This window comes from Oreochromis aureus, linkage group 10 (assembly GCF_013358895.1).
Source record: "Oreochromis aureus strain Israel breed Guangdong linkage group 10, ZZ_aureus, whole genome shotgun sequence".
NCBI classification, from domain to species: domain Eukaryota; kingdom Metazoa; phylum Chordata; class Actinopteri; order Cichliformes; family Cichlidae; genus Oreochromis; species Oreochromis aureus.
In genome coordinates, this window is record NC_052951.1 from 11,084,019 (window position 1) to 11,100,125 (window position 16,107).

Below are 16,107 nucleotides of genomic sequence, written 5' to 3' on the forward strand. Positions count from 1 at the left end.
CAAACACCCACTAGAAAAGGGAGTCTAGCTTGATGAAACTGGCAGTGTACGGGGACAGGATGCGGAGAAATGTCCTTGCAACATGACAGAAATGGTGCCAACGCTTAAAAGGAGGAATGGATTGATGAAAACACACCAACACATTAGCTTATTTAAGGGAGGGAATTATTTTAAGCCACGTTTTCACATGAGCTCTGCAGAGATAACCAAAGTTCAGTTTGTACAGCTCCCTCCTCCACCACTCAAAATTTCTTTTAAATCACATAATACAAGGATGCCAGGAATTAATCTGTTAGCTGCATGTCACAACCTCTTAATACAGCAATTCAAGTGATTTATCACTTCCAGATAATTGGCAAAAACGTCTCAGGGCATAAGTACATTGCTTTTCCTTTTTTTCCTCCCCTCCCTCTTCTCTCTCTTATTATCTCCAAGGATTCAGTGACATCTTTTTTTTTCCACCAGAACATTTTCTCAAGTTAATGAGATCATACTGCATCAAGTACAGGAGTAACGCTGTGAGGGGAAAAAAATTAGAATAAGAAATAACATCAGACAACAGGATCCAACATTTTTCAGCAGAAAAAAGATGATTACCTGATAATCGTATTAAACACTCGTCTTGGTTATGTTAAAAGGCACAAGTTGGTCAGATCATGTTTAAAATCTAGATCAGTCCCACCGTTGACGAAGCCCATCTTATCATGTATCTTTAGAGACAATTCCTGCACGGCCCTGCCTTTTGCAATCATTTTGTTCCTGAATTAAAATGTTTTAGTTTTTGTGTGTTGTAAGACGGAACAAAACGAGCGAGTTACATTACACGAAATAGATCTGGGGGTAAAAACACTGACAAAAAGGGATGCAGTATCTTTTTTTTTTTTTTTTTTTCACAACACCATTCTGAAACAACTACTCGTTAGTCATCACGAGTCGCCTCTTTGAAGAGACAGTTTTCCATTCGTCCTCACAGCAGGTCTGGTGCTGTGTGTTTTGTCCCGTTCTTTGCGGCAGCTACTAAAAAGCGATGTCTTTGAAAGCTGTGACGTCTCCTCGACACCCACTGGTTCGCTAGCCTGGTCATAAAAACCGGGAGGCAGAAAAAGTCTGAGGGGGAAAAAAAATCCTTCAAAGCGCCAGCGTTCTCTCATTAAAGTGTTGTTCTGAAAGCTCAAACATCAGCTCAGTTAAATCCACAACGTATTTACAGTCTCAACACCTCAGCCAGACACGCAGGTCCTGACGTGTGGATTTTTTTCACTTGATTGATCACATTGGCTCTGTTTTCAAAGTTTAATGTTTCTGAAAACCTCCTAGTGAAATATTATTCGATTGCTTGAGTTATACCGCCACTTATTTTCATGCTTCCAGTCTGCGTTGGAATGTTACATACTGTACGCTGACTTGTTTCTTATCATAAAAAAAGAAAGGAAAGGAAATCCTAACATTTTTCATATTTGTTATGTTTGCAGTCATTTTCTCAGTTTCATCAGTCTTTGCGTCTTCTGACTGCTTCATCTCCAAACCTGCCAGGAAGAAGACAGATGTGTCAAACTGGAAAACACTAATCGTAACCGCAGAGTATTGTTACAGCGGAAAACGTCCCGTTTAAATTGACTGGATTAATAACGAAGAGACGCAGGAAGACGGTTTGTTTTCTTGTTTCTGCCGTCAGCTTTAGTTCTTGCTCAGAGGGGGCTTCCCAAGCAGCATCGTCTTTAAAACAAAAAAACAACAAACAAAAAAAACACGATGCAGGTATCTTCGTGTGACATTAAGCCCAGATTAGAGAGGGTCGTCAGGAAGAGGAGAAGAAAAACAAGACATAACTATAAGAGCGTGGGCAGCGGGGTAGGGGACAGCTGCTCCTTCGGTGCATATTTAGCAAAAAAGGGCAAGAAGACGGTGAGCATGACTCCCACTATAGCCAGCATGTAGCCCCAGCCGATCTGGCACTCGCCAGCGTAGTAGATGTCAGAGTCTCCGCAGAAGGACCGGACCAGTATGGAGTTCAGGCCGAAAGGGTACACCAGCAGTCCGGTCGCCATGATGAACACTGCAAAGAAGATACAAGACAAAACGCGTGAGACAGTGTACACTGCCTTATGAAGACTTGAGGAGCAAAGATTTAACACAAATGCATATGAAAAGCATGCCGATCTATGAATGTTTTCAATTTTAAAGGGGACCTGCTGTGCTTTTCCTTATTTTCTGTCATGCACACACTGTTGGTAAATGCAGATTCAAATAATGAGGTCAGCATATGTACATTTAATCCCTGTTAGGTGAAAGCTCAGGCTTCAGACTGCTCTAAACACTTTGTTTCAGATGGTTTTCCCACTCTTGGCTTTGTGTGGAGTCGGCAAGTATGCATGTCACCAACATGGTCAGTTCAGGTGCACGCAGAAGCCCCACCCACCTGCTGTTCAAACCTTCAGTTCAGAGCAGCGATTTGCAAACGTTTTACTGCATGGCCCACTTTTGGCTCAGACACACCAGAATTTTAAGTGTCCAGATGCCACAACACCCTCAACCTCTGGGTGATGATCACTTTTGATTGCAAGCAACTGTATATTTCACCTGTTAGGAGGCAACCGGTCTTCAACTGTGGTCTGACTCAGACTAACTACAGTCCCTCTCAGTCAGATTATTTTGATTATTTTAACATTGAGGATGATTTTTAACTGTTAGTCATGCAAAACTACTTAAGTATAAAAATGTAGGAAAGATTTTATGAATTAAATCTCACTAAGAAAAAGATTTAGCCCTGCAACAGACTGGCAACCTGTCCAGGGTGTACCACACCTTTCGCTCTATGGCTCTGTTCAACCCTGAACTGGTTTAGAGGAAGAAAATGGATGGATTGATAGAATAGCTATTTGTTTCTGACATCCCAGTGGCTGCACATGGCATTGTATTGTTTATGCACTTGTATGCCAAATGGGAACCACTTGGTGGCAGTAGAGATTTTACAGAAACAGTCTCTCTGTGATTCAAGTGTGCAATTTAGCTACTTCATCAGTGCTGAAGTGCCTCCATTTGCAGTAAGATTTTTGATTTGTTGCCATATGCTGCATATATAAAACTGAATCATGAGCTTGGACAGCTTTAAAAGTCCAACAGTGGCAGAACAGAGCTTTTAATGTATTGAACAACAAAAGCACAGATGACCTGTAATTGACCAAACCTTCCAGTGGGAAATGATTCACGTGTCCTTAGATCAATTTGCACTCCTTGCTGTAAAGCTGTGCCGCTCTTTAATAAACAAAACCGTCCCCTTCTGCACTTTTGTGATGGTCAGCTTTCCGGCGACACTATCCTCGGCAGCAATGCAGCTAGAGAGTGGCTCACTTTTACAAATTGAGTCAAGTCTCCTAGCTCGTGCTGCCAAGCAGTTATCGACTGCGCTACAGGCTATCACTGCTGCTCTTAGTCATTCTGAGTGCCCACTGCATTTCCATTACAATTCCAGGTGTCATAGTTGTTTCAGGTTTGGAGCACTGGGTTACAGGAAAAGCTTGGATTTCTGGAAGTGGGTAGCTTTCTAGAAAACTACAGCAAACATCTCTTTTATTATGCCATATTGATTTTAGGAGATGTCAGTTTTTCTGCTTTCAAGGGCAGCAGTTTCATGGTCAGTGGGAAACAATGCTCATATGAGAGCTACAATGCAGGAGCTGTATGAGTATCAAATCGATGCTTTGTGTGGGCAGCAAACAGTTGCCGTCAACAAGGATGAGGAGGGAGGAAGCTTGCAGTGATGCTCTAGTTGCACACTGGGGACTCTGGGAATGACTGTTGTGGAGAAAAAAACCCAACAAAAAAACATCAGAACGATGAGAAGGAAACACAAAGAAGGGAGCATGAACGGGTCAAGGCGAGCTATCTCCTGAGTGTGGTTTGTCAAGCATCCCGTCCTCCCTCTCTCTTGGAGCTCAGCTGTCCCAGCTCCCCGTGTGTCCCCGTGTTTTATCTGTGGGGGCTCGACACCTCAAAGCTAATGACACTTTAATGACCTTCTTTATCAAAGTATTCTCAGCTTTTGTGGAAGAAACACAAAGACACACACGTGTGTGTTTGCAACCCAAGGCCGCTTCTCTACAGCGCTGAAAATGATGGCATTCAGAGCAAACCTGGACACAAAGCCAGGGTGGGTACGCGAACAACAGCACTGCCTGCATTTCACAGGAATGAAATCCAGGAAGCAGCGTCGAGTAACTATCAGGTGAGCAGAATGAGGGCTGGATTTTATCAATCAGTCCAGGCTAAGTGTCTGGATCAGATAAGCTGCAGCCTGGGCTGACTCCATCTCTGCGAGTTTTTAATGAGGGAGGAAAAAATCTGCCAAAAGAAAAAAGCAACTTAATTCAGAGAATAACTAAGAATGAATCAATTTGTCCTTTAAATCTAAAGCAAAGAGAACATCTTAAGAAGGGCTTCCAGCAATTTTACACATCAAAGTCTGTGTACAGCTTTACGACTCCATATGTAAAAACAAGAGCTGGAAAAAGCTGGAAACTGAGAGGATACAAAGCCTCCTCAACTCGTACCTTGGACATAAGTGAGCTTCTTAGAGCTTAGAGGCTTAGAGCTAAATTTGCTGCCAACACACACCAAAATCTCTCACCCCACTAGTTGCATTGTGGGTATTATAGGCAGCAGGTTTTTGTCAGTGAAGAAGAATGGGATGCATTGAAAGCAGCATCACTGTTTAATTCTTTGTTTTAATTCATTTCTAGCCCAACTGCATGGACTGAACTCTACACAGGGTGAATAATGTGGACTAATCAGGCCTGTGTAAGAAAAATTACACAATCTTTTAGATTCCACTGCAGCGTGGAAGAGCTTAATTTCAAAGGGGTCTTACACGCCTCAGTGGTCTAATCCTATGAGGAATGGACAGTGTGATATAAGAAGCTGACATGACACCATGATGGCTTGCAAAGAGGCCGAACATTTTCATTGCATGCACAACTAGTAAGCCTCCTTAACGTGGCAAACTGAACACCTCTGAGCTGCTGGTATAAGAAAGTAACAAAAAGCAATCGCATAAAAGCAGAAAACTGAAAACTCTCTTGTTATTTTAGCTCAGATACAGGGATTTTAATGAGTTGTGCAATGTTGCCCTTGAGCTGTAAAAGGCCAACTTCATTCACCTCCTTGACTATTTACAATCAGCCCACAGTCAGCATTTGTCGGAGCAGAAGATGGCATGGAAAGACCGGCTTAGCCAGGCCTTCTTTCCCAGGGAGAGGAATAAGAGTGAAGAGGCGTGGAGAGAGTGCGTCAGTCCCAATCAGATGAGTGCTGCTGAGTATGCGAGGCTATCATAATAACTCAGAGATGATGAGACAGTGAATAGTGGAAGGGCTTCAAGTCACTAATGTGTCCCAGTTTCATTGCAAACGTTCCAGAGAGACTCAAAAGAAGACGACGACAAACTTTAAAGGGTAAGATGGCAAAACTCCCACTCGCTGCATTCACTTTAACCAATTAGACCTTTGTCTTATTTCAAAGTAACGGAAAAAAACCCCCAAACACTCAAATCTGATATTTGGTTAGAAGCAGGTACTTCGCACCAAACCAGTGCTTATTATTTTTTCTATTCATAATGCTGCCCTTTAGAATACTTGCACTCATATTTGTCTTTTCTTTAAAAAAAAAAAAGAACGAAAGGAAAAAGTGTCCTTGGAAAACTCAGTGCGTTCTGTTTCTCATGACTGCCAACTTGCCTGACTCTTCACTTCATTAGCTTTGAAGTGGGTGCAGAATTCAGAGAGAGGGAGTAAAATAACGATTAGGAGAAGCCAAAGCAGCCAGAAGCATCGCAGAGCACTACACTTCATTGTTCCTGAAATCTGGCCTGGTTTCACAGGTAGCTGCAAGGCTGCGGAGGCCTTTGTGTCGACTAATAAACAGCAAATACCTTTATGTGCGTTCTTCTTTTTTTTCCTATGAAGGTTTGTGTGTGTGTGTGTCTACGGCAAAGGTAGCAGAGGAGGGAAACAAAATTAAATAAAACAGATCAGAAAGTATTGTACTGCCGTACAAAGATTCGGTATAGCTTCTACCAACTAAATGAACTAAATTAACCTTGAATCTCTTTCTCAGTGGTGTAGCGAGAAATGGAAAGCTGCTCCCAGGGACGGTGAAACAGGTTCACAGCGGTGCGAATGAGAGAAAGAGATTGAATGGGATTGTGAGGCAGGAAGGTGTATGATAACCTGGCACCCAAGCGTGACACTGAATCAGTTTCATCACAGACCCCTAACACAGAAATCACTGGCTTAGTTCATATGCCATATTTACGCGTGGATGCCCGAGTTCAGCAGATGAAATACGAAATCTACTATTGTCAGAAAATGTCAGAAAAATCCAATATGCTGTAGTCCCAGACATTCATACACACTGCATCTAATGCAGCATTATTCAATTTTATTCTTCCCAAGATACAGCTAATAAAAATCCAGCTCTGTGACTTCAAAGTCCTTTTCATTACAATACAAAGGTCTGTGCTTTGGATCAAACTGCATTGCCACTGTTTGCTTACTGTCATAACTTTATTAGCAATGGGAAGGGCTGAATTAAACACAACAGGAAATGGGTGGCTCTACGGTGTCACGTGCGTGTTCCCTCTGGCAAAAAACGACATAAAATAGAATATATTATGTGCAGTGATTGTTCTCACCCGGGCCCAGACGGAGAGACGTCTGTCTGCAGTAGGAGTGCAGTAAAACCTGGTCAGCAGTAACATTGTACTGAAGTTGTGATTCACTGTCTATATACACAGAATTGTTGCAATTACGTAAAGATCAAAGGGGATATGTGCAGTCATCAGTTTAGTTCACTAACATGCTGTCTTAGCGTGCACTTCTCCAGAAAACACGCACTTTAAATTGTTTTCTAATAAGAAATGAGCAAGAACAAGACACTGGCAGTTAAAAAAAGAAGGCTAAGCCAGGCTATACAATGTGGATTCAAGCCTCTCAGCCAGTAAAGAGGAAATGGAATACATTAGAATAGACTAATGTCCTCCTTATCTTCTCTGACCTACAAGCCAGACAGGCAGTCAGGTGGAGACCACCCGCTCCAGCGGGACGAGGGCAGTCAGACGTGTAAATACAAAAGCATTAACAGAGGCAGCACAGAGTCACGCAGGCACCTTTGGGTGTCACCAGCACCCGCTGCTTCCTCTTCCTCTCCCGCTTCCCTAAAGAAACTTCTTATCTGGCTGCTGTCCAAACCGGGACGTTATCTGGCGCTACTGTTCACTTCAAAAGACACATGAAAGAAGTCACACATTAAGAGTGTGGCCTCGCATGCCCACAGGCCTGTTTGATGTCACATTAACTTGCAAGAAAAGAGGAGAAAAGAGGGGAAAAGGAGACATTTTTCATTTTTGTCATAGTTTGAATTTTTTTTCCAAGTAAAGTTGTGGGAAAATTAGTAATGTGGATTAAAAAAGAATCTTGATTTGCTGACACACCTCTCATTTGTTTGTCTAGTGGCAGAAAAAGATTAGAACTGGTGCTGTAGTACTTTCCCCTCCTGTGGTGGTCATCGTATTTCTCCCTCTTTTCTGTTTACACAGTTTTCCATCATTAGAAAGAATGAGATGATCTCTGTCTGGTCCCATGTAGAAACAGCAGCCCAGTTGTGATCAGGCATACTGATGTAAATGAAATACTGATATACAAGCAACAGCCCAGACCAGTAAACACTGTGACCCACATACACACCCTTATGCAGAGTATATACTATTATCTATAGTTGTTAGCATGTACGAAAATATCAGTATAAGCGGGATAATGTAGGCGCAGTTTGTATTGGCTGGAAATGTGTGTCCCACAATAAAAGCTTAACAAAGGGCAGTGCAGAAGTGTGGCGCATCTCTAGGAAATTGCCTTTTCACTAGCCGCACACAAGGAGTATTTCCATTTCCCCCCCTATTTACAGGAGAATAGAGATGGGGATAGATAATTTCTATTCTCTCTCACACACAGAGGACACACTTTTCCTCTCCCAAAAGGAAGTAGAGGGCTGTCGAACACATGGATGTGACTGTGCATTAAAGAGAAACCACAGAGAGCAGAGTGTGGTGTGTCATGGCCTTCCTGTTGATCTGTGTTTATTGTAATCCTTACTTCTTAGAGCTGTACTACCAAACAAGTTCACCACAGTGAGGCTTTCATTGCATTAGCTGGCATTAGCTGGTCTTACAGCGACAGTTAACAACTTTCTCTGTTAAGCAGGGCTTTCTGCTTCAGGTCGTGTGTGCGCTCACATAAAAATGGACGCTTTGCAGGTCACGTGACTCCTCTTTTGCATGCATTGATCCCTATAAGTGACGCTGGCTCCAATCAGAGAAGTTATTGGCTGATGATGATGATAAAAATGTATAAAGAACATAAAAAACATAAATGTGAAATGCAACACTGTAGCAAAAATGACAAGAGATCAATGCTGCAGAAAATGGCACAGAGCGGTAAAATTAAGATTTCAAGTAAACTGTTTTATCGCTGAGTGTGCTCTCAGTGCTGCTGCTTCTTTCTAAGGTGGCGGTGCACGTTACAGATCTGAAACTTTACACTGGATACATTGTAACATGTAACTGTCCCACAGCCATAGCCCACATCTCCTATTTCATCAATAAAGAAGATGTGGAAAATGGTTTAATTCGTCAGCAGCTCAAAGTGAAATTAATTAGATTTATTAAATGGGTATTCTTTACATGTGCTCTGCTTTCTAGTAACTGCAATTCCAGCAGTGTAAAAGATATTTAGCAGCAGATTAGAATCAAGTATAACAACATTTGATACATTTTCTAAATCACCAGATTAATACACATGCATTCCCCTGACAATGCAGTGCTTCATTCAGTGGTTCTAGTAAGGTACAGCTTAACAGCCTGCACATATAAAACATATTGCCCCAGCAGAGGATCTTTATCACACTTAAACCCTGCTGTTAATAAAAGAATCAGTGAAAATGTGGCTCTTCCAAACAATTTTAAACCAAAACTCTGCACAAGATTCTTTTTCTCAGCTGGGAAATCTACAACATTGCCACAAAACCCTCTGAAGGCCTACGACATAACATGTGCTCCTTCCTAAAACTGTAACTACATGTGTTGTTGACACAGGCTGCAACTACTGTGATTGGTCTGTTTGCAGAAATGCAGATTCTTCCTGTGCATTTCCACAGTTTATTAATTTATCCGTGAGAGAATTATACACTTTATTACCTCAATATTCAGAATAATAACCATAGTATCAATATGGGGACTTCTAAATGGACTCATTCCAGGAAGAAGATTGCCTAAACTATATGAACAGATTTGAGAGAATGTACAAAATGCTCTTTGAGAAATTGTCTTTATTTTCTTTCTGTGAGTAATTAAAGTACTCTTTTACCATTTAACCTCTCTGCCAATCAATTTCCATTTTATCTGCACTTGGGTCCACTTCTTTTGTCTCATTGCACTTTGAGTTGATATATGGTAGCGTATACAGACTACCACAGATGCTCCACCACAGCGTTACGTACACTCTAATCTAAACGTGCATGAAGTCTTCTCCATTATTTTGCCCCCTCGGTGCGCTCAAGGTGACGAATCGTAGCGTGGCAGATGAAAGTTTGGGAGTTGTTGGAAGTCGAACTGTGCCAGCAATGAATCTCCAGGTAGTCAGCTGGGACCTGGCGAAGCGTGGGCATAAACAGCAGGGACTCCATCCTAATGTGATGAGCTGTGCTCTAGTCTGCACACAGCCACGTTGATAATTAAGCTCGGTGAGCCTCTGGGAAATTATGCTAATGATGTTCCTCCAACTACCTACATATCTTGAAACGTTTGGCTTAAGGTGATCAGAGCGGCGAGTAAAACGCAACTCCCTAATAAATGTTTCTGAAACAGGTTCAGAGAGAGAGGAAAAGAGGGCAGTGACTGAAGAAGAGATGAGTGGTTGGTTTAAAACTTTATTTTGTTTAAGCAGAAAAGAATTATAGTTCACAAAGAAGGGGAAGGAATAAAGGGATGCAGTGATGGAAGGGACATTTTCAGCTAGACCTGTGATTTACTCAGAGGCAACACCCAGAACAAAATGAAGCCAGAAGAAAGCAAATGGCACCTTTAAAACCAAAAGCTGCCACTTTTCACAAAAAATGATTAAAACACAAGTAGGGGAAGGGAATCGGTTCGCTGGGTACAGCTTGATTTTTGGTTGCCACACAGAGGTGAGACAAATCTCTCTTTGAATGTCTTGAGGAGATATACCTGTCAGAGTACGTGTGAAAGAGAGTTTTTAAAGAACAAACTAAACCATTTTCACTGGAAATAGTCTACAATTGTCACTGGAGGCAAAAACCTGTTGACCTTGAGAGCTGTACAAAGAGAAAAAAACAGTGGGAGCGCAAAGGAAGAGAAAGCAGACGAGGAAATAAAATACAGGGAGTTGGGAGAGATTAGCTGGGCAATAAAATAGCTTCTGCTATCTTTAGAGTGAGCAGGCCTGCCTGTGTACTGGTCAATCCCAGCCCAGTAATGGGGCTCTTTATCACTGAGTCATTCAGTCTCTGCTGCGAGCTCGAGACTGCAGAGGTGGTTCAAGCCCTCTAACCGCAATGTATCTGGGCATGTAAATATTTTGTTGGAACTCATAGAGACTTAAAGATTCTGACATGTTCAAGCATTATGCAACTTGGAGATAATGTTAGATGATTAGGTGACGCTTTCAATATCTGTGGGATTCTGTGCATCGCATTAAATATAAGACATCACTGCTTTGTATTGATACTATCTTCTATCCATCCATTTTCTTAAGAGGTTACCCAACTTAGGGTCACGGGTTGCCAGTCCATCTGGTCACTCTGGCTTAAATGTGGGCAATATGTGTATTTCAATCCATCCATCCATCCATCCATCCATCCATCCATCCATCCATCCATCCATCCATCCATCCATCCATCCATCCATCCATCCATCCACTTTCTTCACTTATCTAATTTAGGGTTGCAAAGGGGCTGGAACCTATCGCAGCTGTCATGGGGCGGGAGTCGGGGTACACCCTGAACAGGCCGCCAGTCTGTCGCAGAGCTAATATAGAAAGACAAGCAACCATTCAGACTCACATTCACACCTATGGTCAATTTAGAAACACAACTTAACCTAACCCCATGAACTGTTATTCATAATCTGTATTAACAATTCTTATCTTATACTGGGCCTTGGTGCAGCCCTTCAGTTAATCCTCTGAAAGCTATTTTAGAACCCCTCCTCTGTTTGTGATTGGTTGCCCATCACAAACAGAAGGTCTAAACAGCAGGTGTGTGCCTGAGATAAGCACACGAGGCCCTGTCTTGCTGACATCCTACAGGCCAATAGTAGGACAAAGCTGTCTGAAACCAAGTGAGAGTGATCTGAAGTCTAAGCTTTTAGATCAGGAGGATTAGTTGTGCACACGCGCATTTACGGGGGTCGTGTCAAATATTGCATCATTTCAGGTATTTTTTCTTTTTGTTGTAGTTTGTTTTCAATTTTGGGATTGCTGTAGAAATTTGTTGTTGTTATTTTGAATGTGAAAATATAATTCAGTGTGGGTGTCTCACATTCCTCTCACTCACAGCAGTAATCACCTCACTGTTGCCAACTTTGTCACAAGTATTAGTGATAAATTTCATAGCCACTTAGCCATTTTTATTTTTATTAAAAGAAGAATAGCAAAAACCCCCAAAAATCTGGACAGTACTGCGTTACAACTGAACTCTTAAAAGCACATCGCACACAATTCCTCGTTTGTGTACAAACTTGTCAAAAAACATGGTTGTGATTTTTATTTCTTCCTCTGAACCAGCAGTGAGACAAAAAGGAGGATACATGTCTTACGTCTTTCTCTCTGAGTGAACATTTAAAATTCAAAATAAAGCATTTGTCAGCCAATCTGGTGGTTAGAAAATTTGCTGTTGATTACCACCAAACCCCCTGAGCCCGGTAAATGGTATTCAGGACAGCCCTATAATTATCTGTTCCTTGAGAAAGCAAATAGACATACTTCTGAAAACAAAGAACTATTTTTTGAGAGGCTTGATTCGTCTTAGTAGTAAAGATGAATCAAATGTCTGCATAAAACATATTAGTGCCTGAATAACTGGAGGGAAAAAGCACCATTGCTGTTAAGTTTTGCAAAATGAGGATAAAGTAAATTAAAGCCAACAAAGAAAGAATCAAATGTAAAAAAACAAAAAACAAACAAAACAGACAGCCGGGTAGAAATTTCTTCCACAGCCTCCAAACAAAGACCATTTCCAGCATGTGTCTCTGAGCTCCCAGTGCATGCTGAACCATTTGAACTCATGCTTATGACTGCGAATCTCCATCCTGGGAGCACTGTAGCGATGACACACGAATCTCACACACTGCACCCAATCTATCATCTTAATTACTTCCATTTCCATATTGCCATCTATTTTTTTATGTGGCAAATGAATTTATACGTCAGACAAATTGCTTGTCCTTGACTTTCTTATCTGTTATGTGGCAACCCACGGCGCACATGGGGCCATGTCAGCGGATGAGCTAACCAAACGTAATCTGTCGCTCAATCCATCCATGCCACCTTGCAGATTGAGTATGCACAGCAGACAAAGTACCTCAAGAGTGTGGTGGGGAAAATAAATAATAATAATGCAAGAGATAAAGTGGTGATTGGATTGAAGACATTAATCAACTATGAAAGGTTGTGTTTAACAGGAGGAATAAGTCATATAAGAAACAATGGGCTATCTAATGAAAGCTGAAGCTCTGTCCCTGCGCTAGGCTGTTGAAGGTGATGTCTGTATGTGTGCGTGCGTATGTATATGCCTGTGTGTCTGACATTAACCCAGTGATCGTGTTGACAGTCTCTAAGTCCTAAGCGAGACGTCTCCTGGGCTCAGTAACTGCCTCAGGTTCTACAGTGAATGTCAGCGGTGAATGCTAGAATGACCCTGTGACATTAGTAGGTACACTGCATAGCCAGCTCAGCTGTCAAGCCACAGTTCACGTCTGTGTGCCACGGTGATAAAATGAAAGGTTGAACACAACACCCCACAATGACTTGAATGCCATTTGTAAAAATAAAGTTTTCAGTTACTAACTGTGAAACCAGGTCAACTTTACGTGACCGCAACAGAACAAAACAGACGAGACACACAAAACAACCACAGAGACAAAATAACAAAGAAACTAAACAGCTAGATGCACAGAGAAGAACTACAAAGACATAGAAAATGTCAGCAGAGAGATGCAAAACAATTACATAGAGAGACAAAACAAACACATGGAAACAAATTAGCTAAAAAGAGACATAATGAAAACAGAGAGAAGCAAAACAACCAAAACAGCTAAATGTAAAGAGATGCAAAACAACAAAAAGAAAGACAAAAGACACAAAGACATAGAAAACCATCAGATATGCGAAAGACTCACAGATAGACAAAACAACTAGAGAGGTAAAGCAGACAGAAAATTCAATAGAATTTTATATCTCACCAAATCACAACAACTGTGGCCTCAAAGCAGTTTATACTGTAAGATAAAGACCCTACAACCATACAGAGAAAACCCCAACAATCTCCCAACCCCCTATGAGTAAGCATTTGGCGACAGTGGGGAGGAAAAACTCTCTTTTAACAGGAAGAAACCTCTGACAGAACCAGGTTCAGGGAGGGGCGGCCATCTGTTGGGGTTCAGGGGAATCACACAACTCCTACAAAATGACTACAAACACACACAACTACAAAACAACTACAGAGACACAAAATCACAACAGAGAGATGCAAAACAACCAAAACTAGAGACAAAATTACTAAGAAACAAAAGAATTAAACATAAAGTGATGCAAAAAACAAAAAGGAAGACAACTAAAAAGAGAAAACATCAGAGAGAAGAAAAACGCTCACAGAGAGACAAAACAACAACAAAGAGAAGTAAAACAAACTGATGAAGACGGAAAATGACAACAAAGGGACACAAAACATCTACAAAGAAAATGACAACAGAGAGATGCAAAACAACCAAAAGAGGGTCAAAAGTAAAAAAATCAAAAAAACAAAAAACAAAACAGCTCAATGTAAAGTGATGCAAAACCAAGAAAAAGAGGGTCAAAAGTAAAAAAAAAAAAAAAAAAAAAAAAACAACTTGATGTGATGCAAAACCAAGAAAAAGAAAGAGAAAGCAAAGGCACAGAAAGTGTCACAGCGATGCAAAAAAAACCACATAGAGCAACGAGATAAATACATGCAAAGAAAGGTAAAATAACAAAAGAGATGCAAAACCATAATACATAGACAAAAATCACCACAAAGAGATTAATAAACAACTACAAATTTTAAAAAAAGGATGTATATCTATTGTAGTTGGATGACTGTGCCGGTGTATCTATTCAAACCTCACCACTAAGCATCATCAAGGACAGTCGTTTAATTTTACTGAACTTCTTAACAAAAGCTTGTATTCATTCACTTGATCTCGTTGAATAAACGTGTAGTATATTTTTACATAAACATGCATCCAGCCCATTTTTGTCAGACTACATTTTAGAACTCACAACCCCCCCACAGAACACCACAGGTATAATGAAAAGTGCAAAATGCATGAATTCATTAGGTGGAGTACGAAAAGAGTACTTATTTTCCAATTGACTGCTGCACACATTTTTCAAATAGCAGAATGTATTTTAAATGACTTTTCCTACGTCCTGGGGTTAGAGAGCTCACTCTATGCACAGACGACCCCGCAACCCAAGTGAGAAAAAGTGAATTTTAAAAAAAGAAAGTGCCACAGGAATTCACCTTTGTTGTGTAAATTAATGTTGCATCCACAGTCAGTTTTTTAAAAGTGTTGCCTTGGCAGCGCGCGGTTTATTAAGGAGCCGAAAAGAGAAAGTGGATCAGTACGAATGTGATGTGCACAAGGATGCTGTAGACAAAAGAAAATCAAGAGCCCTGCACCTGGGCCCAGTTACTATTTATGAGCTGCCATTAATCAGTTAGTGTGTGCGTTTTGAAATATAGCCTCTTTGTGTTGCTTGTGGATTCTGCACGTGGAAGTAATAGATGGGTGCTCCTGTGTATGATATGTGTGTGTGTGTTTGTGTTACTGCATGCACCTCTCTCCTTTTGTTGCTCTATTTCAATAGAAAAGAAGTGAAAAGGGGAAAAAATGGACCTGATGTGCTTAAAATGCGTTTTAACTACTACTGGCTATTTTATGCAATACTAAGGGGCTTTTACAGTGATGAAAATACTTTCTGTTCTGAGGATCAGTGAAAGCACAGCGCTGTCTGTTTAGCAGGTGGTATGTCGGCTGTGGAAGCTGTGTCTGCACAATCTATGTTTGGCCTTGGTGTGCAGAGACTTACTGAGTGAAACATAGCTGGTTGCAAAGCTCTAAAATATACTGATTTGTGCTTGTTTTTGTATTTAAAACAAAAAGTTCAGTTAGGCTCAGCTTCGAGGCCGATGCCGCCTGTGCACATGGCTGAGGCAGGATGCTTTCTTCAGAGGAAGTGTCAGCCTCGCAGCACAGAGGAGGCCCATGTCCTGCTCCATGGCACTGTCCTGGGTGATCATTATCTGACGATATATAGAAACCTTTATGAAGAGCGCAGGATGCAGCTGGGTGTGTTTGATGGGGCGGCAGCAACATAATGAATCCCTACAGGAGACACGGGGACCCTGCTGTGCTGCTGTAATGAAGCGCTGGCCTGCCATCCCTCCCTGACCCACTGGCATTAAGGAAAAATGGAAACCATTACCTTCAGCCTTCACCACAGTGTACCAAGTGGGAGGACCTGGAGCAGGCTGTGTATTTGTGCATGTTTGTCGGTCAGGAATAACAAACAGCTAAGGCATAGACGAGGCACAACAGGTGATCCACATCAGACAGGATTCATAAAAAATACCCGAAAATTTGACAAACTATTGAAAAGTTAAAGTCAAAGAAAAGGATGCCTCTCCATAATTGTTAACTTCTACAGATGTATTTGATTTCAGACATGTGCAGCAGATATAACAGACAGGATTTTAAAGAGGGTTGGATGTCACATTCCAGCAGAAATTCTCTACAACTGC

General features: G+C 41.3%; 1 protein-coding gene across 1 annotated transcript in view; it reads right to left on the reverse strand.

The window, feature by feature from the left end:
- Positions 1–872: 872 nt before the first annotated feature.
- LOC116324219 (transmembrane protein 211) overlaps positions 873–16,107 on the reverse strand; it is a 122,777-nt gene continuing 107,542 nt past the window's right edge. The window contains exon 3 of the mRNA XM_031744797.2: positions 873–2,056. Within this exon, the coding sequence (XP_031600657.2) occupies positions 1,830–2,056 (227 nt within the window). The 3' untranslated portion in view covers positions 873–1,829. The remainder of the gene's footprint in view (positions 2,057–16,107) is intronic.